Below are 22,483 nucleotides of genomic sequence, written 5' to 3' on the forward strand. Positions count from 1 at the left end.
AAAGCCGTAATGCAACTTCACGTGAAGTGGAAACTCAATCTCTGAGCAATCGATTCAGCACCTTCACTTGGGACAGCACCTTTGTTAAGTCATTCTTAGAGGCAGCGTGTTAAGAAGCTTCCTAAGAGACACTTCGGGGAACATACTTAGAAACATAAACAACTTTGGTAAGATATATCTTTTTGAGTCTTCTTAGCGGGCTAAGAGTGAGCGTTATCGGGAAACCGGGCACTGATTTGTGCAGTATACGACTGATTGTTGTCCTATGGACAGAATCTCCAACCCCAGCTGTAGATCTCTGCAGTTCATCCAGAGTGATCATGGGTCTCTTGGCTGCATCTCTGATCAGTCTTCTCCTTGTATGAGCTGAAAGTTTAGAGGGACGGCCAGGCCTTGGTAGATTTGCAGTGGTCTGATACTCCTTCTATTACAATATTATCGCTTGGACAGTGCTCCTTGGGATGTTTAAAGCTTGGGAAATCTTTTTGTATCCAAATCTGGCTTTAAACTTCTCCACAACAGTATCTCGGACCTGCCTGGTGTGTTCCTTGTTCTTCATGATGCTCTCTGCACTTTAAATGGACCTCTGAGACTATTACAGTGCAGGTGCATTTATACAGAGTCTTGATTACACACAGGTGGATTATTTATCATCATTAGTCATTTAGGTCAACAATCATTCAGAGATCCTCAATGAACTTCCGGAGAGAGTTTGCTGCACTGAAAATAAAGGGCCGAATAATTTTGAACGCCCAATTTTTCAGGTTTTGATTTGTTAAAAAAGCCTGAAATGTGGCAAAAGGTCTCAAAGTTAAAGGAGGCCGAATACTTTCGCAAGGCACTATATATACATACATATATATATATATATATATATATATATATATATATATATATATATATATATATATATATATATATATATATATATATATATATATATATATATATATATATATATATATATATATATATATATATACATATATATATATATATATATATATATATATATATATATATATATATATATATATATATATATATATATATATATGGCAAGTATATATAGCTAAGTAATATTATTGAAAAAAGTGTTTATATATACAGTCTTGTTCAAAATAATAGCAGTACAATGTGACTAACCAGAATAATCAAGGTTTTTAGTATATTTTTTATTGCTACGTGGCAAACAAGTTACCAGTAGGTTCAGTAGATTGTCAGAAAACAAACAAGACCCAGCATTCATAATATGCACGCTCTTAAGGCTGTGAAATTGGGCAATTAGTTGAAAGGGGTGTGTTCAAAAAAATAGCAGTGTCTACCTTTGACTGTACAAACTCAAAACTATTTTGTACAAACATTTTTTTTCCTGGGATTTAGCAATCCTGTGAATCACTAAACTAATATTTAGTTGTATGACCACAGTTTTTTAAAACTGCTTGACATCTGTGTGGCATGGAGTGAACCAACTTGTGGCACCTCTCAGCTGTTATTCCACTCCATGATTCTTTAACAACATTCCACAATTAATTCACATTTCTTGGTTTTGCTTCAGAAACAGCATTTTTGATATCACCCCACAAGTTCTCAATTGGATTAAGGTCTGGAGATTGGGCTGGCCACTCCATAACATTAATTTAGTTGGTTTGGAACCAAGACTTTGCCCGTTTACTAGTGTGTTTTGGGTCATTGTCTTGTTGAAACAACCGTTTCAAGGGCATGTCCTCTTCAGCATAGGGCAACATGACCTCTTCAAGTATTTTAACATATGCAAACTGATCCATGATCCCTGGTATGCGATAAATAGGCCCAACACCATAGTAGGAGAAACATGCCCATATCATGATGCTTGCACCTCCATGCTTCACTGTCTTCACTGTGTACTGTGGCTTGAATTCAGAGTTTGGGGGTAGTCTCACAAACTGCCTGTGGCCCTTGGACCCAAAAAGAACCATTTTACTCTCATCAGTCCACAAAATGTTCCTCCATTTCTCTTCAGGCCAGTTGATGTGTTCTTTGGCAAATTGTAACCTCTTCTGCACATGCCTTTTTTTTAACAGAGGGACTTTGCGGGGGATTCTTGAAAATAGATTAGCTTCACACAGACGTCTTCTAACTGTCACAGTACTTACAGGTAACTCCAGACTGTCTTTGATCATCCTGGAGGTGATCATTGGCTGAGCCTTTGCCATTCTGGTTATTCTTCTATCCATTTTGATGGTTGTCTTCCGTTTTCTTCCACGTCTCTCTGGTTTTGCTCTCCATTTTAAGGTATTGGAGATCATTTTAGCTGAACAGCCTATCATTTTTTGCACCTCTTTATAGGTTTTCCCCTCTCTAATCAACTTTTTAATCAAAGTACGCTGTTCTTCTGAACAATGTCTTGAACGACCCATTTTCCTCAGCTTTCAAATGCATGTTCAACAAGTGTTGGCTTCATCCTTAAATAGGGGCCACCTGATTCACACCTGTTTCTTCACAAAATTTATGACATCAGTGATTGAATGCCACACTGCTATTTTTTTGAACACACCCCTTTCAACTAATTCAACTAATTGCCCAATTGCACAGCCTTAAGAGCGTGCATATTATGAATGCTGGGTCTCATTTGTTTTCTGAGAATCTACTGAACCTACTGGTTTTTGTCTAACTTGTTTGCCACGTAGCAATAAAAAAATATACGAAAAACCTTGATTATTCTGGTTAGTCACATTGTACTGCTATTATTTTGAACAAGACTGTTTATATGCAAATACTTTTTTTTTTTTATATATATGCAAAGACGTTTTTATTTTTTAAAAACTAAACCAGTTGGCTTACTACTGATGGTAGAAAACAGAAGCAGCAGGATAAATGTTCTATATTAGAACGATTTCAGCATTGTGCAATTAGGTAATTAAATCCTTATTTGAAAAATGGGTTAAGCTGCATTAATCATGAAATGATAATCCTATAAAAACAAGCAAAATTACCTTCACACTGAATAGTTTTCCATGGAATGGGGGGCTATGCAGAATATATGCTTAACAAATAACTGTTTGGCTGAAATACATTTTTTGACAGTAATTTCATGGTGCAAAAGGGTTACATGTCTGCTCTTTTCACTTACAGCAATGTCAATTTTATGTCGCATGCAGGTCCGTACAATGCAGTTGCACACATTTGTATGAGACACTTGGTTGTGTGACGTTTGTCATTGGTTGTTTGTGTCGTAATCTAACCATAATGCCTTGTAAATGATTTGCTTGACACAGGTTACTGTTAATGATCATATTTTGTTTTAGAAAAGTTCAAAGCAGACCAGAATGGCAAAGCATTTAGCCTCTATAATTCATTCAAATGCAAGGAGACATCATAAATGTTTTTTAAAGCAACATTTACCAATACTATATCATTAATCAGGGCTTCACGATTAACTGAAGTTAAGCTGGAATTGCATATTGGTTCAGTTTTGAGATCGATAAATTTGAATTAAACATGGTATTATACACCGACATCAGTGAATTGTTCTGTTTGCATTAAAGGCACAACATGTACGTTTTTGGATTCAAATATTCAAAACCAGTAGAACAGTGTTTTATACTTTGGTAACTTGTGTACTTTCAATATCCCAATTGTTTCCAAGAATGTTTAAATCCGAGTGATTTCAAACGGTTACGGACTACGTCCGTGCGTCCCCTATCAATATCATTTTACTGCGTTACCCTCGATTTTCAGTTTATTTTGTAGAAACCATTAAAGCACCAAAGACACTTTAAAATTGTAAGTGTTTTATTAGGTGAGCAGCTGTTTGGATACATTCATTGACGGTAAACTAAATGGTATATTGCTCAACACAGTTGTCTTTTTGTTTTAAATCGTGTTTTCTTAAATTACAAACTGTCGCGATATGTACCTATTGGTACGTATTTTGTGCATCACACAGTGCATCACAGTTTGTTGCATATGGGGCTGCATAGCCACAGACCAGTCAGGGTGACCATGCTGACCCCTGTCCATTACTAAAAGCACCAACATGTGATCATCAGAACTGGACCAGAGACCAATGGAAGAAGGAGGCCTGGTTTGATGAATCACGTTTTCTTTTACATCACATGGATGGCCGGGTGCGTGTACGTTGCTGGGGAACACATGGCACCAGGATGCACTATGGGAAGAATGCAAGCTGGCGGAGGCAGTGTGATGCTTTGGGCAATGTTCTGCTGGGAAAACTTGGGTCCTGCCATCCATGTGGATGTTATTTTGACATGTACCACCTACTTGTATTGTTGCAGACCATGTACACTCGCCTGACAAGCCAGACCCACATCAAGATGTTTGGTCTGGAAACTCACCATTGACTGGGCTCAATCCGAGGGGCGGGATAAACGGTTGTCTTTCAAACTCCCTCTGCACGTGATAGAATAGCGCTACCACCAACCAGAGCAACGAAGGTGAAACAGAGCTTGTTGATAGATTAAACATTCGCCGTATCTGGTCAGCAAAACTCTGAACACATCTTCCCTTTTTAAGAATGACTTCAGTGCTTTGTTCTTTTCTCAGAGAAAAGCTTAACTCGAAGTCTTCCAGAGTCGCGGTCAAAGCTGATTCGAAAGACCGCCGCCGTTCGCCAGTTTCTGTGTTTACTAGAAGCACGCAAACGCAGCTCGGCCGTCGTCAATATGGCCCCGCCCACCGACTCTATACACGATGTGATTGGCCCGGCAAGAGTTAGGGAAATACAACTCAGAAGGGTATTGAGAGTTGCTAGACGACACTCGCGGGTAGATTAAATTTGCTGCCGCTAGGGTGCGTCTAGATTTCTAGGCTACATGTACACCCTTTCATGGAAACGGTTATTCCCTGGTGGCTGTGGCCTCATTCAGCAGGATGTCACATGTCACAATGCAAAAATGGTTCAGTAATGGTTTGAGGAGCACAACAACGAGTTTGAGGTGTTGACTTGGCCTCCAAATTCCCCAGATCTCGATCTAATCGAGCATCTGTGGAATGTGCTGAACAATTAAGTCCAATCAAATCCATGGAGGCCGCACCTCAAAATTTACCTAAAGACGTAAAGGATCTTCTGCTAACACATTGGTGCCAGATACCACAGCACATCTTCAGGAGTCTAGTGGAATCAATCCCTTGATGGGTCAGGGTTGTTTTGGCAGCAAAAGAGGTACCAACACAATATTAGGAAGGTGGTCATAATGGACTGCATTTATATAGCGCTTTTAACAGACCCTATGGCCATCCAAAGCGCTTTACATTTTGCCTCGCATTCACCCATTCATACACAGACGGCGGTGTCAGCCATGTAAGGCACCATCCAGCTCGTCGGGAGTAGCCGGGGTTAGGTGTCTTGCTCATGGACACTTCAACAATTGGTCAGGTGGAACCGGGGACTGAATCACCAACCTTTCGGTTTGTAGACAACCTACATAAACCACTGAGCCACTGCTGCCCGCAACTCCAAGCACTAATAAGGCAAGAATAGATCGACATTAGTCAAGATTTGGCCCAGAAGCTTATATCCAGCATGCCAGAATTGCAGCTAAAGAAGAAGGGTTAACACTAAACATATTGACTCTTAGCATAATTGAATGTTCAATAAAAGCAATTAAAACTTATGGAATGCTTTTAACTGTTTGATTGCGGGTTCATTTCTCAATACCGGCAGGACATGACTGAGGTGCCCTTGAGGCCTTGACTGAGGGGGTTGAACACCTAACCCCAATCGGTCCTTGTGCGCCACAGCAAAAAAATGTCTGCTCTCTTTCCATGGCTTGCAGTGTGTGTGTGTGTGTGTGTGTGTGTGTCTCTGTGTGTGTGTGTGTGTGTGTGTGTGTGTGTGTGTGTGTGTGTGTGTGTGTGTGTGTGTGTGTGTGTGTGTGTGTGTGTGTGTGTGTGTGTGTGTGCATGTGTGCGTGTGTGTTTGTGAGTTGTTTGTTCATTACTCACTGTATGTGCACTAACTTGGATGGGTTATATGCAGAGGATAAATTCTGAGGATGTGTTTCCATACTTGGCCTTCATGCCATGCCCCATTCACTTTCAGTATACCAGAGAAACGTGAAAAAATAATCTACAAACTTTGCAAAACAAAATGTATTTCACTGCCAATACTTTTGGCAAAAGACTGCATAGTGCTGGTAGAAAAAAAAAAGAAGAAGAAAAAACCTTCCGACCTAATAAACTTATTTTCAAACTAAGCACAAGCTCCAGTCTTTACAAAACTAAAACTCTTCTAAATTAAAGTCTTGCTTTTCTCATCCTGTTAAAAAACACACTATTTTAAAGGTGGGGTTAGGTCCGAATCTTCTTTTGCTGGTTTAACGTTGGGGAAAAAAGTTGACGTGCCAGTCGAAGTGATCCAAAAGGGTTGTACCTAGAGTCTTAATGAGTCATAGGTGTGTTTTGGGCATAATTTGCAATAAAATTAATTAGTCTCATCTCCCTTTCCTTTTAAAAGCCAGTTGCACCATGGCGGATTTACACTATACATGGCGGAATATAAACACCCTCAAACTGACGAGTCAGTTTAAATACATGTGTGTATGCAATGACTTTCCATTATGACATGTAGGCATTTTTATCTTTATGTAAACAGTAATAATCTTGTTCGTTGCTATCCTTTTATTTTTAATATTTGGCAAATTTGTGTGGCTACTGCAATGATAACAGCAAAAAACACTTGCACCTGGCGTCACATTTCGCTAGGTGTATGATAAGGCCCTTAGTTTCCACATTACGCTCCATGCATGAATGAGCTCATCGTATAAAGAACTACATTTTATTAGATAATTTCATGTCAGTTGAGCAAGTAGCAATATTCTTTTTTTTTATGTATCTAAATATTTTGTAAACAATTTGATGGTCCATATTTGATTTGATTTAAGACACTATCAAGGACACACAGCACACATATACATATATCATTAACTTACGGGAAGGTAGAATGTGTTCTTGTCCAGGTAAGATATGGGATACTGAAGAAGTGTCTCATTTGATGTATTATAAACAACATCTGTGGAAGTTAGGCTGTCTTCTACAAAGAACTGCAAGAAATTATAGAAACCTTATGAAGGCTTTTTGTCTTCAAGAAATGCACACACACACAAAAACAACAAAAACACATGCCGTTTTATTGCTAGTTATTGCATAAAGGGCCAGGTTTACTAACAGCTTGCGTCAGCACAAACCCTCTTTTGGTGTTTAAAAATTACTGTCAGAATATACTAAAGACATGAAGTGAAAAAATTGTGCTGAAAAGGCGTGGACCCTTTACAAATGTTTGCACTAGTCGATTTACTGCTATTTGCATCACTATTTACCACCTAAAAAAGCATGTCTTAACCCAGATGCTAATGTGCACTGCTCTTCGAGATTGGCTGTGCCTTTGTTCTTTGATTTGTGTGCAGTCAGTAGATCACACACAGAACTTTTCTCTCCTGTTGGCGCTTTTGTGGAAATACACTCTCACGCTAATTTGCCATGTTTAGTAAATCTGGCCCTTAAGCTAAATCAAAGCAACCTGTTGTTCTTTTCAATTAAATCATAGGGAAATGTAAAATCTTAAGATTGTAGAATCTTAATTATTAACATTTTATAATGGCAAACAAACAGTAAAAATATAATATTTTGGTCCCACTTTATATTAGGTAGCCTTAAAGGGTTAGTTCACCCCAAAATGAAATTTCTTTCATTAATTACTTACCCCAATGTCGTTCCACACCCGTAAGACCGCCGTTCATCCTCGGATCACAGTTTAAGATATTTTAGATTTAGTCCGAGAGCTTTCTGTCCTTTGAATGTATAAAGTGTATGCCCACTTGCTGTCCACGTCCAGAAGGTAATGAAAACATCATTAAAGTAGTTCATATGTGACATCAGTTTGTTAGTTAGACTCTTTTGAAGCGTCGACAATATATTTTGGTCCAAAAATAATAAAAAATACGACTGTATTCAGCATTGTCTTCTCTTCCATGTTTGTTTTCAAACCTCAAATAAAGAATCAAATGGTCGTGAATCAGCAGATTGATTCGTGATTCGTAACGCCAATGTCACGTGATTTCAGCAGTTTGCCAGTTTGAAATTTATTTGAGGAACACGGAAGAGAAGACACTGATAAATAAAGTCTTTTTTTTTGTTGACCAAAATGTATTGTCGACGCTTCAAAAGAGTCTAACTAACCAACTGATGTCACATATGGACTACTTTGATGATGTTTTCATTACCTTTTGGACGTGGACAGCAAGTGGGCATACACTTACATTCAAAGGACAGAAAGCCCTCGGACTAAATCTAAAATATCTTAAACTGTGATCCGAGGATGAACGGAGGTCTTACGGGTGTGGAATGACATTGGAGTCATTAACAAAAGAAACGTAATTTTTGGTTGAACTAACCCTTTAACTACTATGTACTTCTGTCAAAAAAAAATATTACAATGTATACGTATTGTGTTCATATTGTATTGCAAAACACTTTTGCTGATAGTAATTAAGGCCATCTATTTTTATTCACAAAACAGCAATGTTTAAAAATGGATTGCATTTGCCCCTACTTAGTAAATTAAAAATAAATTAACATTGTATTAGATCAAGGGTAACAGTTTATTTTAAGGTTCAGTTATTAACTATTAACTTGTTGCTTATTAGCATGCATATTACTAGGATATTGGCTGTTTATTAGAACTTATAAAGCATATTAATGCCTTATTCTTCATGTGCTTATTCTACATTCCTTAATTCTACCCAATACCTAAACTTAAATGCTATAAAAACTACCTTACCAACTATTAATAAACAGTAAATAAGGAGTTTATTGATCCAAAAGACATAGTTAATAGTGAACATATGTTCCCCATTCTAAAGTGTTACCAAATCAAGTAATTCAGATTTATTATAATGCAATTAAAACATTTTTTTAAAGGTTTATATGTTCTATTATATATAGGGAAAATCATTCACTTTATTACAGAACATAATACCCCCCACACACACCTGTAGGACAGAAAAATACAAGATTAACACTGACAAATGTGTTTTGATGTTTGTTTACAAACAGTGACATATGCCTCAAATGGAATGGCCAAAACTGGAGGCCAAAGCGCTTTCTGCAGTCAGGGCGCAGATGGACACAAGTCTCTGCCAAGAAACTCTGTAATAATGCATGTCAGACTCCTGTGGTCAATGTCCCTAATGTAATGTGTATGATCCAATTAGGAAACTTCTTAGTATCAAATTTCTATGACCATAAGCAAAAAAAGTATTCATATGAAATTTCCTGTATCATTGTGGTTGACATACCATATTGAAGACAGCCATGATCAGTATGAGGGCTGTGGTTGCCATGGTGAGGGTGATGCGTGGCCAGGGCTTGTTGGCAATGATTCCGGAGGATCTAAGGATCCAGAGCCAAGATGTGGAGGCCGTCTTATTGCAATGCTAGTGTGGTCAATACAAATGAAAATAATACCAATAGAATAAGTAAAATCTTTTATTCATAGAATTCAAAAGAAAGTCTCTTAACTCATGGTCAGAATAATTTATTATATAAAATTATATAATAAATAAATTATATAATATATATTAGTAAGTACATTCCACTTGTGCAATACTAAAGTATGTGGTGGGATGAATTGTATTATTATGCCTTAGGAAATCTGTATAACTCATCCTTAACTGACTCAAGGTTACCACAAGGTCATGGTGCATTGAGAATAAACACATGATTCACTATATTTCACGCACCATTTTTTTTTTCTTATACATTTGGGAAATCTCCCTAAAGCTGAAGCCTTCGGAAAAAAATCAAGCAACCTACTCATGCTGTAGGAGTTGAGTCAACATTATCACAGTGTTAAACAAACATCAGACCTTCCAAAATGTGCTCCCAATGAACGTGATCTCAGTACCAACCCATACACTTTCTCAACAGACTTAAGTGAACTTTTTTAGTATCTTACAATATATTTTAAATAATGTATTAATAATCTGTCATGCTTTAAAGAAAGAAACACTTTTATGTCACAATTCTGTTTTTTTTCCTTCTCAGAATTGTGTGCAATAAAGTCGCAATTGCTCGTTATAATGTCAGAATTGCCTGTTATAAAGTCTCAATTTGGAGAAAAAATGCATTCTTTCTTTCCCCAAGAATTTGACTATTCTGACTTTATATCATACAATTCTGACTTTTTATCACACAATTCTGATTTATAACTCACAATTGTGACTTTATATCTCACAATGCTGAAGTCAGAATTATAAAGTCAGGATTGCGTGATATAAACTTGCATTTGCAAAAAAAAAAAAAAAAAAAAAAAAAAAAAAAGGTCACAATTACGAGTTAATATCTCACAAATTTGATTCTGATCATAGAATCAGAATGTTTCTGTTTGAATTTTAATGTGGTTTTTGAAACCATTCAACTGAAAGAAGACTTGAAAGAGAACTCAATTTGGCACTCATTGCCTTGTTTTCTGTACTCTGCACCTCCAGAGCGCATGCACACACGCACACACACACACAAAAGGTGCCTCTCATATAGTTTAAGAATGCTGAAATTAAGCTCTATTTTGCGTCTTCTTGCACCTGAGCAGACAAAAATTACATCAAAATATAATTGTAAATAGTCACTTATGTCTTAAGTAAAGATAAGCAGTTGAGAAATAAATCACATGTGTAACAGTATATTGGATCTGTGCATTAGGTCTTAAAGTGACCGCAGGCTAATAAACCTGCTGCCTACTGTTAATCAAATAACAAATGAAAAATAAAATCACTCAGTGATCTTGATTGAATAACTTTTGGAACTTTAATAAGAATTATTTATATATAAGAATATTTTATTTAAAAAAAGAAGTCTAGAAAACACTGCAGCGTTATTGTAACATTTGATTTCAATGTTTTTTTTACCATATTGGACTATTATGTAGTAAATTAAATAACAGCTTCATCATTACAAATGTGTAATTATCAACACATGACATACAAGTTTCATACCTAACATAATGTAATTGTCTTGTGTAAAATTAATGAGCCAACCTTTGCTAAGACCGTGTTGACATTATTAACAAAAGAAACACTAGACTCCACTGGGACTTACCAAGAAATGCCCAATGAAGCAAATGAGCAGAATCACAGATAGGATTAAGAAGGACATTCCAAATGATATCCCCAATACTGCAGTTCTGAAATAGATAGAAAGGACATGGTGTCTTCAATCACAAATTGGGGAGAGTGAGAACAGGTGTTCTCGCTCACAAATTCATTCTGACATCTCCAACTCAAATTCAGCAAATTCACCCTGACAGCTCCAGTTCACTACAATTCACAACAGTCTTGTGCTGTCATCCACCGTGAAACGTGCAGCGAAAGAATGAACATACTTTGGCAGGACCAGGATCTGCACGATGAAGATGCAGAAGAATATCAAGCAGGCACAGGTGACATAATATTTGAAGGCCGGCAGGGTCGTTGCTCTATACTGAAAGGAATGGACACACTGTTTTCAGAGAGCATCTAACTCTTCTACAGTAGTAGACTGATTCGTCTCATTCCACGACTACACTTCAAACTAACATTGGCCTGTGAAGTATCAATGCTTACCTCTTTTTCCAATGTTTTATTGTGGAAAAACAAGGATATTCTCTGAATGTCCTCCGATTTGAGCCATTGTCTATGGAAATAAAAAATAAAAAGAAGATATGGACAGATAAAAACCAACTAAAAAAGAACTGTAACATTAAACATCAGGGGTAAGCTGAGAAATTAGATATGACTTACTTTTGAGAAGTGATGCCATCAAACGTTCGAATCATCCTTTCATTGAGTTCCTCCTCAAAACGCTTCTTCTGAGATTTTGTTCTAAAGAGGACACTGAGTTATGAATGACTCTTTGTCATGCATTCATAAACATTTGACATATCTTTACAATTTCAATGAATTCTATACATATTCCTTGTAATGTATATATTTCAATATTATGTATATTACAAAGGTCAAAACATGTCTATGAAGGTAACATTTTAAGGTATTATATACATGCTTCCAATCTTAAGGTTATTCCAGTAGATCCAAAGATACCCTCCTTCTAAGGCATCATCATGTGTCATACACTATATTGGCTAAATGTAATGGGACACCCCTCTAAATCAATGAATTAAGGTGTTGCAGTCACTTCCATGGCCAAAGATGTACAAAATCAAGCACCTAGGAATGCAGATAGCTTCTACAAACAATTGTGAAAGAATGGGTCGCTCTCAGGAGCTCAGTAAATTCAAGCGTGGCACTTGTGCAATAAGTCTATTCGTGAAATTTGCTCACTATTAAATATTATAAGATTAACTGTTAGTGGTATTATAAGAAAGTGGAAGCAATTGAGAACAACAGCAACTTGGCCATGAAGTGGTAGGCAACATAAAATCACAGATCCGGGGCCTTTTTCGTCCAACATCAGTGCCTGATTTCACAAATACACTTCTAGAAGAATTGCCATGTGAAAATGTTAAACCATGTGAAAAGCCTTCTGAGAGTTGAAGATTTCATAGCTGCAAAGGGTGGGCCAACTCCATTTTAAACCCTACAGATTAAGAATGGGAAGTCATTAAAGTTTATGTGCACATAAAGGCAGGTGTCCCAAAACTTTTGGCAATGTAGTGTACATATATGACAGCTTACTAGGTTTTAGAGGAGATCAAATACTGTAGCATAACTGTCTTTTAGTAGACTCTAATAATGTGATTGTTGGAAAAAGACAAAAAACTTAAATCACCTCTCGGAACGTCTCTGAAAGTGGTACTGGCCCATGGGGACATCCTGTTAATAAGGAAGGAGTAGGTGGTGAGTATTTTTAGCAGTAGTGACATATAAATAAAGTAACGAAAGGCACAAGAACAAAGGTTTCTTGCAACTGCTTTACATTGTTGTTAGTTAAAAGTGGCAACTACACTTTCATTTGTTTAAATGAATACCTATGCAAATAAGACATAATACTAGAATTGTCAATAATGTAATGTAAAATTGTGGTTCTGAACTGTTGGTTCTTAAACCAAAAATAAAAAATGCCAAATTCAAATACTACAATTTAAGGGATAGTTGATCCAAACATGAAAAATCTGTCATCATTTACTCACCCTCAAGTTGTTCCAAACCTGTATGAATTTCTTTCTTCTGCTGAACACAAAAGAAGATATTTTGAAGATTGTTGGTAACCAAAGAGTTGATGGGCTCCTTTTTTCATACTATGGAAGCCAATGGGGCTCAGCAAATTATTAAATGATGATTTTTTTTTTACATTTTTGAGTCAACTATCCCTTTAACTATATAATTGGACATACTGTAGTTGGAATAGTAAAACATCTTACATTTAGAAGGGGATTTGTATAATCAAAATACAGTATTTTGGAAGCAAATGCACCTTACTTGGTAACATGGTTAACACTAAAGATTGCTGCCAAAATACTGTAGAGTTTAGTTAGATAGACACCCCTTAACATTAACATCAAAGGCTGATTTATTAGCTTTCCACTGTATATTCATTTAACAAAGTGTTTGATTCTTGTGTTATTTAAGGACATTGTATTTACTTTTGTACAATAAGCAATTATTGGTAAAGATGTTAGGTCTCCACTGTAAAATACAGGCCTTGAAAAAAAGAGTTCATAGTTCTCATAGACTTACAGCAGTGTTGATTTTTCCATTCTCATTGGTCATGCTATCTCGGTGGTGAAGGTTGGCAAAAGGCTTGGCTGCACCCCATGACTCCAAGTATCTGGTCATCCTCACTGAAGCTCTCATTTTAGCCCCGTATATGGTGTGTCTGGGTCTGTAGGGGTGTTGAGGGCTCTTTCTCTCTGCCTGAAAAAAAAAAAAAATTGGGCATAAAAATTGACTTGAAGGAAACAAAAGTGACTGTTCATTTGTTTAGATATTTTTATACCTTTGGGTTGATCACTAAGTAAGTTATAACTCCATGCTCCTTTAGATAAGGATCACGTTCCTGCCCATCTCCATCTTCAACCTTATATGCCCCATTCAAGTGCTCAAGGGTCACTGAGGTGATGTGGACTCGTCTATTCATCAAGAACTTCCAATTACTTTTTTCTCATAATTTTAACAAATTGCACATCTTATACAAAGTAACAACTACATGAATAACAACATAAATGAAGCATACAATTAATAATACAATAAAAACTCTGTAATGGCTTACCCAGGTACACCACCTGCTTCCATGTGATTAGCTAAAGTCACATCGTGAGACCAGACATCATATTGCCATTTTTGGAGGCCAATAACACCACAGAGAACATTTCCAGAATGCACACCAACTCGCATGTTAATGTCCACTCCTGTGGCATCTCGCACTTTCCTATATAGAAAAAGGAAAAAGAAAAAATAACAACACATCCCATCACACATTAGAGCATTGATTTAACCTTATGCTGTAACATGATTAGAAATGCATTTAGACAAGAGACATGGCTTTGACCTTTTAAAAGGCATGACCTTTTGAATGCTGTTTTTGTCACACTAATTCACAAGTTGCTGGAGATGCATTAAAAGTGGTGAGCATGATCCTGTTTAAAATTACTTATTTTCATCCTGTTGTTCCTAACCCATGATTTTCTTTCTTCCGTTGAGCACAAAAAGAGATGTTTAACAGAATATCCTAGCTGCTCTTTTACATACAACAAATGTGAGTATGGACCTGAGGATGTCAAGCTCCAAAAAAGCACCATAAAAGCACAACTCATTGCTGTGCCAGAGGTGTGTCCCAATTCACCTACTTATACTATGCCCAAAAAGTATGTACTGTTTTTGTGAAGACGTGTGTAGCAGAAGACTAGGCAAGCTTTGGCACAGGTAACATCCTCCACATTCAATTCAATTTAATTTTCTAACACTTTGGAGACAAATGTAGTAGCATGTTGATCTGCCAGTCGTGAGTCTTTCATGCAGAGAACTCTCCTCATATGTTTGTAATTTGTATAATGATAAAATATTTTAATGATAAAATATTTAAAAAAAATGAATGACCAAACATATATTTACAAAAGTTTACAATTCTGTTGCAGATTAAATATAATGCAGATAACACTGAATAAATATGATTCACTTTTTGTCAGGTTATATACTGATTATTAATCACTCATACCTTTATCTGAAACTGTCTACTTAATGGTCGGACTCGCACATCCATCATGTTTGTAGTTATCTAACCCTTTTTATTCATGTTTGTAGCTCTAATAGAATCATTATCCAACGTGCAATGGGTTTTGGGCAATATTACCTGTTAAAGTGGTAGGGGTATCTTTGGAATACTCATTTCAACATTCTACGATTTGGTACACACTTATTTTTATTTTAAATACTATTTAAGATGGTATTATATGAATTGGGATATAGCACGTGTCTTCTGAAGTTGTACAATCGCTTCATGTGGTGACAGATGAAAATTTACATTGTAATTCACTGAAATTGTTCTCCTATATTTACACTATATTGCCAAAAGTTTTAGGACCTTTACAAGCACATGAACTTTTATGACATCCCATTTTTAATATGTCATGGTTTAATATGAAGTTGGATCACCCTTTGTAGCTATGACAGTTTCAACTCTTCGGTGAAAGCTTTTCACAAGGTTTAGGTATTTATAGGTATAGGTAAAGGACATTTTTGATCATTCTTCTAGAAGTGCATATGTGAGGTCAGGCACTGATGTTGTATGAGAAAGCCTGCCTTTTAGCATGACAAGCCAGTCCCACATCAAGATGTTGGGTCTGGGAATTTACCATTGGCAGGACTCAATCCAAGAGGCGGGATAAATGGTTGTATTTCAAAGTCCCTCTGCACGCAATAGGATAGCGCTACAACCAGCCAGAGCAATGAAGAAGGTGAAGCGGAACGAGTTGATAGATAAACAATTTGCCGCATCCTGTCAGCAAAACACATCTTTCTTTCTTAAGAATGACTTCAGGGCGTTCTTTGTTCTTTTCTCAAATAAAATCTAAATAACAAGTCTTCCAGAGTCGTGGCCAAAGCCGATTCAAAAGACCTGGCTCTCAGGCTCTGCTCTAATTCATCCCAAAATGGGTAGAAAAGTGTCCTATATGGGTTGAGGTCAGAATTCTGTGCAGGCCAGTCAAGTTCCTCCACACCAAACTGGCTCCTCCATGTCTTTATGGACTGTGCTTTGTGCACCGGTGCACAGTCATGTTGGAACAGGAAGGGGCCATCCCCAAACTGTTCCACAAAGTTGGGCACCTGAAATTGTCCAACATGTCTTGGTATTCTTAAGCACTAAGGGTTCCTTTCACTGGAACTAAGAGGTAAAGCCCAACCCCTGAAAATCAACCATACAACACCATAACATCATCTACCAAACTTTACATTTGACACAATGCAGTCAGGTAACTACCATTCTTCTGGTAAAGGCAAACACAGACTTGTCCATCAGATTGCTAGGCAGAGAAGCGTTATTGGTCACTCCAGAGAACATATCTCCAGTGCCCTAGAGTCCAGTGGCGGCAATACTTTTTTGAAAAACCTGCAAAATCTGCAGTGTAGTGATTGGTTATAAGACATAAAGTGAGATGTATAGATTTAAGAGTTACAGCAGAGGGTAAGATCTATAGTGAATCCGATAGCCAGTGTGAACAGCCGCTGGTCACTATATAGTTTTGTTAATTTTATTGAAGAATGTTTGAATATGCTTTAGCAATTCACAGAAGAATTAAATTGTCATATGGGTTTGGAAAGACATGAGCGAGTATAGATTTAACAACCAGTATAGATTTCCTTAGCATTTTTTACCCCCGGTTGATTAAACATTGACACTGTGATTGTGACAAGTTTCCTTGCAATCAGTTTGTCCCTTTAACAGGAATTTGCAGCGTATTTTATACCACCACGATTTGCCTGCAACAACTAATAGAGAGATTTCATTCTTCCAGGCTTCTGCAGAACAGGAAGAGATAAGAGAAAGACAGCTCTCTCGTCTAGACTAAGCACCAGTCATTTTCCACAGTCTGACCTCTGAGGCCTCTGACTCATTATCAGGACGGCCAGGTATCATGTCCTTCACAGCAGCACTGGGCCGAGACCAATCAGCCCCTCTGCGCGGAGGATTATAGGACTGGAATAGAAGCTTTGCTGCTGGACTGACTAAATGCTGTCATAGTAGAGTACGTATTCACGCAGTTTGCTTAAAACCTGGCCTATGTATTGTCTAATAAAATGCTTTTAATTTTATGCAAATTGAAGTTACTTGTAAATAGAAACAGAATTATTATTTAACTTATATTTAGTTATCTCCTGTGGTAATGTGCAATAAAGCCAGGTGTTCATAGTTGTTTTTTCAGAGATAAAGCGTGAACAGGTCTGTGCAACATAATTATGAAACTAGGACAGATGTATTCATGATGATCAGAGGCAAAGAATCGTCTTGGTTATGTATGTAACACTAGTTCCCTGAAGGAGGGAACGGAGAAATAGATCAGAAGTGAACTAATGAATTAGAATATCGCATGAGAGCCCTATCAACTTTGAGTGTGTATAAAACTAACCAATAATCATTGGCGTGCAAGATTTGCATAATGTAACCAAGACATTCCATTTCAGTTTGTCACATTCAACTTACATCAGAAGTGAACTGACAGATTGGGATCCCTAATAAAACGTCACAGTTTCTGACCCTTCTAGCGCCCAGCAAAGCCTCACATGCTTTGCATTTTCTGGCAACAGGTCTGGATGTACACTAGGAAAGTCGTCTCGGTTACGTATGTAACCCTAGTTCCCTGAGGGAACGAGACGCTGCGTCGAAACGCTGTGAGAACGCCTCTGCGTTAATGCGTCGTGAAGCGCGTGTAGAACCAATCCATCGGGAGATCGATCGTCGCCGACGTGATGACGTCGCCGACGTGATGACGTCATCGACCGGAGACTATAAAAGGTCCGCGAACACAAACAGGAACTAGCTTCTGATAAAGCCTGAAGTAAGTGATCACGGGCACGCCGGGAGTATGGCAGGGCGACGCAGCGTCTCATTCCCTCAGGGAACTAGGGTTACATACGTAACCGAGACGTTCCCTTTCGGGGAACTCGAGCTGCGTCGAAACGCTGTGAGAACGCTTATACCCACATCGCCATGGGACCAAGTGCCTCGTATGTGTGAAGCCGAAACGCACACGATTACGAGAGTACCTGCGCCCCAACAGTAGATGCCAAATCTAACTCGTAGAATCTGACGAAAGTTAGCGGCGAAGATCAGCCTGCCGCATTACAGATATCTTGGAGGGAAGCCCCCGACAAAAGTGCTTTAGAAGCAGCCATACCCCTGGTAGAGTGCGCCCGGACAGCCAGTGGAGATGGCTGCCCGGCCACCTCATAAGCAAGTGAAATGGCCTCGACCACCCACTTGCTCATTCTCTGCTTAGACACTGGAGCCCCCCCTTAGGGGCTCCGAAACAGACGAACAATTGATCGGTCTTTCTCCACAAGACAGCTCTGTGGACATACGTGTCTAACGCCCTAACAGGGCACAGCAGATTTAGTCTTTCCTGGTCTGACGTCGTGAAAGGAGGAGGACAGAAGGCTTGGAGAGTTATGGGGCCCCGTGGGCTCGTAGGAACCTTGGGGACATAACCCGGTCTGGGATGCAGAAAAGCCTTTACCATCCCAGGCGCAAACTCTAGGCATGAGGGCCCAACCGACAGGGACTGAATATCTCCTATTCTTTGCGAGATGATATGGCCAAAAGAAAGATAGTTTTGAGGGTGAGGAACTTATCCGAAACCTCCTCTAAGGGTTCAGACGGAGGCTCAGACAAGCCCCGCAAGACAATGGCCAAGTCCCATGCTGGGACCCTCGAGTGCATAGCCGGCCTCAACCTTAAGGTACCACGGAGGAAACGTGTAATAAGAGGGTGTCTTCCCAAAGACACTCCACCCAAAGGGACGTGGAAGGCACCCCAGGCCGCCACGTACACCTTTATTGTGGAGGGGGTCAACCCTGCCGAGAACCTTGCCTGCAGGAACTCCAGCACTGTACCAACCGGGCAGTTAACTGGGTCCCACTGGCGTTCTCTGCACCATGCTGAGAAAAGTTTCCATTTCAAAGCGTACAGCTTCCTCGTGGACGGAGCTCTGGAGTGAAGGATGGTCTCAACGACCTCGGCCGAGAGACCCTCCTCTATGAGCCTGGCCCCCTCAGAGGCCAAGCCCATAGTTTCCACATCTCTGGGCGTGGGTGCAGGAATCTCCCGCCCGCCTGAGAGAGTAGATCCCTCCTGGTCGGAATCTCCATCGGAGAGCCTTCCAAGAGAGATATCAGGTCCGAAAACCAGATTCTGGTCGGCCAATACGGAGCCACTAGAAGTACCTGGGCCCCGTCCCGGCGTACCCTCTCCAGAACTCCTGGAAGCAAGACAATCGGGGGGAAGGCGTACAGGGGTAGCCTCGGCCACTCCTGAACCATGGCATCCAACCCCAGCGGGGCTGGATGGGACAGAGAAAACCACTGCGGGCAGTGAGAATTCTCCTCCGAAGCAAATAGATCTATCTCTGCCTTCCCATATACCTTCCATAGGAGCTCCACCACCTCTGGGTGGAGTCTCCATTCCCCGGGCCTCGGCCCCTGCCTCAACAGGCTGTCTGCTTCCTGATTCAGGACCCCCGGGATATATACTGCTCTGACTGACAGCAATTTCCCTTGGGCCCACAGGAGGATCCGACGTGCCAATTTGTCCAACGGACGGGACCTCAGACCCCCTGATGATTTATATAGGCGACCACCGATGTGTTGTCTGTCCTGACTAACACATGGTGGCCCCTGAGGTCGGGCAGAAACTGTTTCAATGCAAGAAACACTGCGAGCATCTCTAGCCGATTTATGTGCCAGTGCCGCTGATGTTCCTGCCATAGACCCTGGGATGAGTGACCACTCATGGTCGCCCCCCAGCCCGTGAGAGAGGCATCTGTCGTTAGCGTTACGCGTCGAACATGAGCCCCCAACACGGGACCCTGAGATAAAAACCCCGGGTTTTTCCACATGACCAGAGCACGTAGGCATCGCCGTGTGACTTTGATCGTGCGGAGCGGATGTCTCCTCGGGGAGAACCCTTTTGTTTTGAGCCACCACTACAGTGGCCTCATGTACAGTAGGCCAAGAGGTATTACGTTGGACGCTGCTGCCATGAGACCTAACAGTTTCTGGAACTGCTTCACAGTGACGGCCCGGTCTAGCTTCTGCTCTTTGACTGCTGCCAGGATCGATGCTATGCGTGTTGGCGATAATTACGCCCGCATAATTACCGAATCCCAGTCCACGCCTAAAAAAGTGGTTCTCTGAGCCGGAGAAAGCACACTCTTCTTGGCGTTCAGCCTCAACCCCAATTTCGACATGTGTGCGAGAACAGCATCTCGATGCTGAATCGCCATCTGTTCTGTATTCGCTAGAATCAGCCAGTCGTCGATATAATTCAGTATGCGGATGCCCTGTAGACGCAACGGCGCCAGCTGCATCCACACACTTGGTGAATGTGCGGGGTGACAGAGCTAGACCGAAAGGAAGTACACGATATTGGTATGCCTCTCCCCCGAAGGCAAACCTCCGGAACTTCCTGTGATGTGGAAGGATGGAGACAAAATACGCATCTTTGAGGTCTATGGTGACAAACCAATCCTCCGATTTGATCTGCGACACAATCTGTCTGAGTGTGAGCATCTTGAACTTGAGCTTGGCCACTGAGCGATTTAAGAGATGCAGATCTAATATCGGGCGTAAGCCCCCATCCTACTTTGGCACGATGAAGTAACGGCTATAAAACCCAGACTCCCTGCCGGGAGGAGGAACCCTTTCTATAGCCCCCTTTCGCAGGAGTGTCTCTACTTCCTGTGCCCTCACCAGAGCCTGCTCCGGGCCCACATCTGTAGGTAGGACACCGCTGAAAGGAGGTGGCTGCCTTTTAAATTGAATGGCATACCCCCTTTCGATTATCTGCAGGACCCAACGAGATATATTTGATAGACGTTTCCATTAGTCAAGAAAATCTACTAAGGGAACCAGCCTCTCGAGGCTGGCCTCTGGTGTACTTTGAACAGCAAGCACAGTGCCCTGAAGCGGCGGACCGGCAGGGAACGACTGACTTGACTGCTCGGGAGCCCCCCGAAGGGGGAGCGGACCACCCTCGAGTGGCCCGCGGGGACCGTCTGCGCCCAGGCATTGCGGCGGGGTTGGCAGCGCGGCCCCCAGAGGGCGCTGCAGGACAACGGGTACCGTAGGCAGAGGTAAACACCGTTTCCCTTCGGAGGGGACTACCCTCAGCGTCCTTTTGTTTCCCCTGCCCTCCGAGGAGGGGGTGGACCACCCTCAGGTGGCCCGCGGAGACCCTCTGCGCCCCGACATTGCGGCGGGGTTGGCAGCGCGGCCCCTTGAGGGTACCGAAGGAAGACGGGTACCGTATGCTGAGGTAAGCACCGTCTTCCCACGGAGGGGAAACTAAGGGAACCAGCCTCTCGAGGCTGGCCTCTGGTGTAATTCGAGCAGCGAGTGCAGTGCCCTGAAACGGCGAACCGGCAGGGAACACCTGACCTGACTGCTCGCATGCCCTCCAAGGAGGGGGCGGACCACCCTCAGGTGGCCCGCGGAGACCCTCTGCGCCCTGACATTGCGGCGGGGTTAGCAGCGCGGCCCCCTGTGGGCACCGAAGGAAGACGGGTACCGTGTGCTGAGGTAAGCACCGATTTCCTTCGGAGGGGAAATGCCAGGGACGATGCAGCTGAAGGCGAGAGATAGCTCGCAAGCGTCTCTTCGATCTTCGGCATCGCCCCATAACCATAGTGTCTCAGCCCAAATATACTACTATATGCAGATGTATTTGGGCTGAACACTCTATATGATACCGGTTTCCTCCATGACCTAGACACCTCGGTGTGCAGGTCAGGGAAGAACGGCAGGACGTTGATGCTTTGCACGAGAGGGCAGGAATCGCTCATCTGATTTCGTTTTCTCTGATTTCGATGGGATTCAGATATTTCCGCCAGCCAGTCGTTTTTTATTTTTATATTTAACCTGGCCACAGCTCTCGTGAGAACCTCAACTACTAGAGGGTGACTGAAGTGGCAAGTCTTCAGTCGCGATGCTCTCAACGTCCACCTCCTCAGAGCTGGATAGTTGGAGCACCGGTGCCCCGCCCGGGGAGGAAGAGACCGCAGAGCGGGCTTCCAAACCCCGAGACGAGACACTGGACGATACAGGTGAGGGCTGAGATAAGGCTGGGCCCGTCTCAAACCCCTCTGTAAAGTCCATGTGTGAACCCCACGACTGAAGCCACCGCTCTGCCTCGGCAGCAGCGGGACCGAGCCACGGGGAACACAAGCCAAAGCACCCTCCTCGAAGAGTGCCCGGCGGGAGCGCAGCATTCTTAACGGAAGCCGCTCAAAAAATGCTCGCAAGCGGCCCCCTCAAGGGCTGCCTGAGCGTGCTGCGCTCCC

At 41.1% G+C, this 22,483-nt stretch overlaps 1 protein-coding gene across 1 annotated transcript in view; it reads right to left on the reverse strand.

Moving 5' to 3' along the window:
* adcy2a (adenylate cyclase 2a) overlaps positions 1-22,483 on the reverse strand; it is a 175,350-nt gene that overhangs the window by 19,719 nt on the left and 133,148 nt on the right. Inside the window, exons 8-17 of the mRNA XM_067449225.1 lie at positions 14,203-14,361; positions 13,930-14,062; positions 13,671-13,847; positions 12,763-12,806; positions 11,775-11,855; positions 11,598-11,667; positions 11,378-11,475; positions 11,095-11,179; positions 9,297-9,434; positions 6,933-7,043 (exon numbers count right to left, since the gene is read on the reverse strand). Of these exons, the coding sequence (XP_067305326.1) occupies positions 6,933-7,043; positions 9,297-9,434; positions 11,095-11,179; positions 11,378-11,475; positions 11,598-11,667; positions 11,775-11,855; positions 12,763-12,806; positions 13,671-13,847; positions 13,930-14,062; positions 14,203-14,361 (1,096 nt within the window). The remainder of the gene's footprint in view (positions 1-6,932; positions 7,044-9,296; positions 9,435-11,094; positions 11,180-11,377; positions 11,476-11,597; positions 11,668-11,774; positions 11,856-12,762; positions 12,807-13,670; positions 13,848-13,929; positions 14,063-14,202; positions 14,362-22,483) is intronic.

The sequence above is a fragment of the Pseudorasbora parva genome, chromosome 7, assembly GCF_024679245.1.
Source record: "Pseudorasbora parva isolate DD20220531a chromosome 7, ASM2467924v1, whole genome shotgun sequence".
NCBI classification, from domain to species: domain Eukaryota; kingdom Metazoa; phylum Chordata; class Actinopteri; order Cypriniformes; family Gobionidae; genus Pseudorasbora; species Pseudorasbora parva.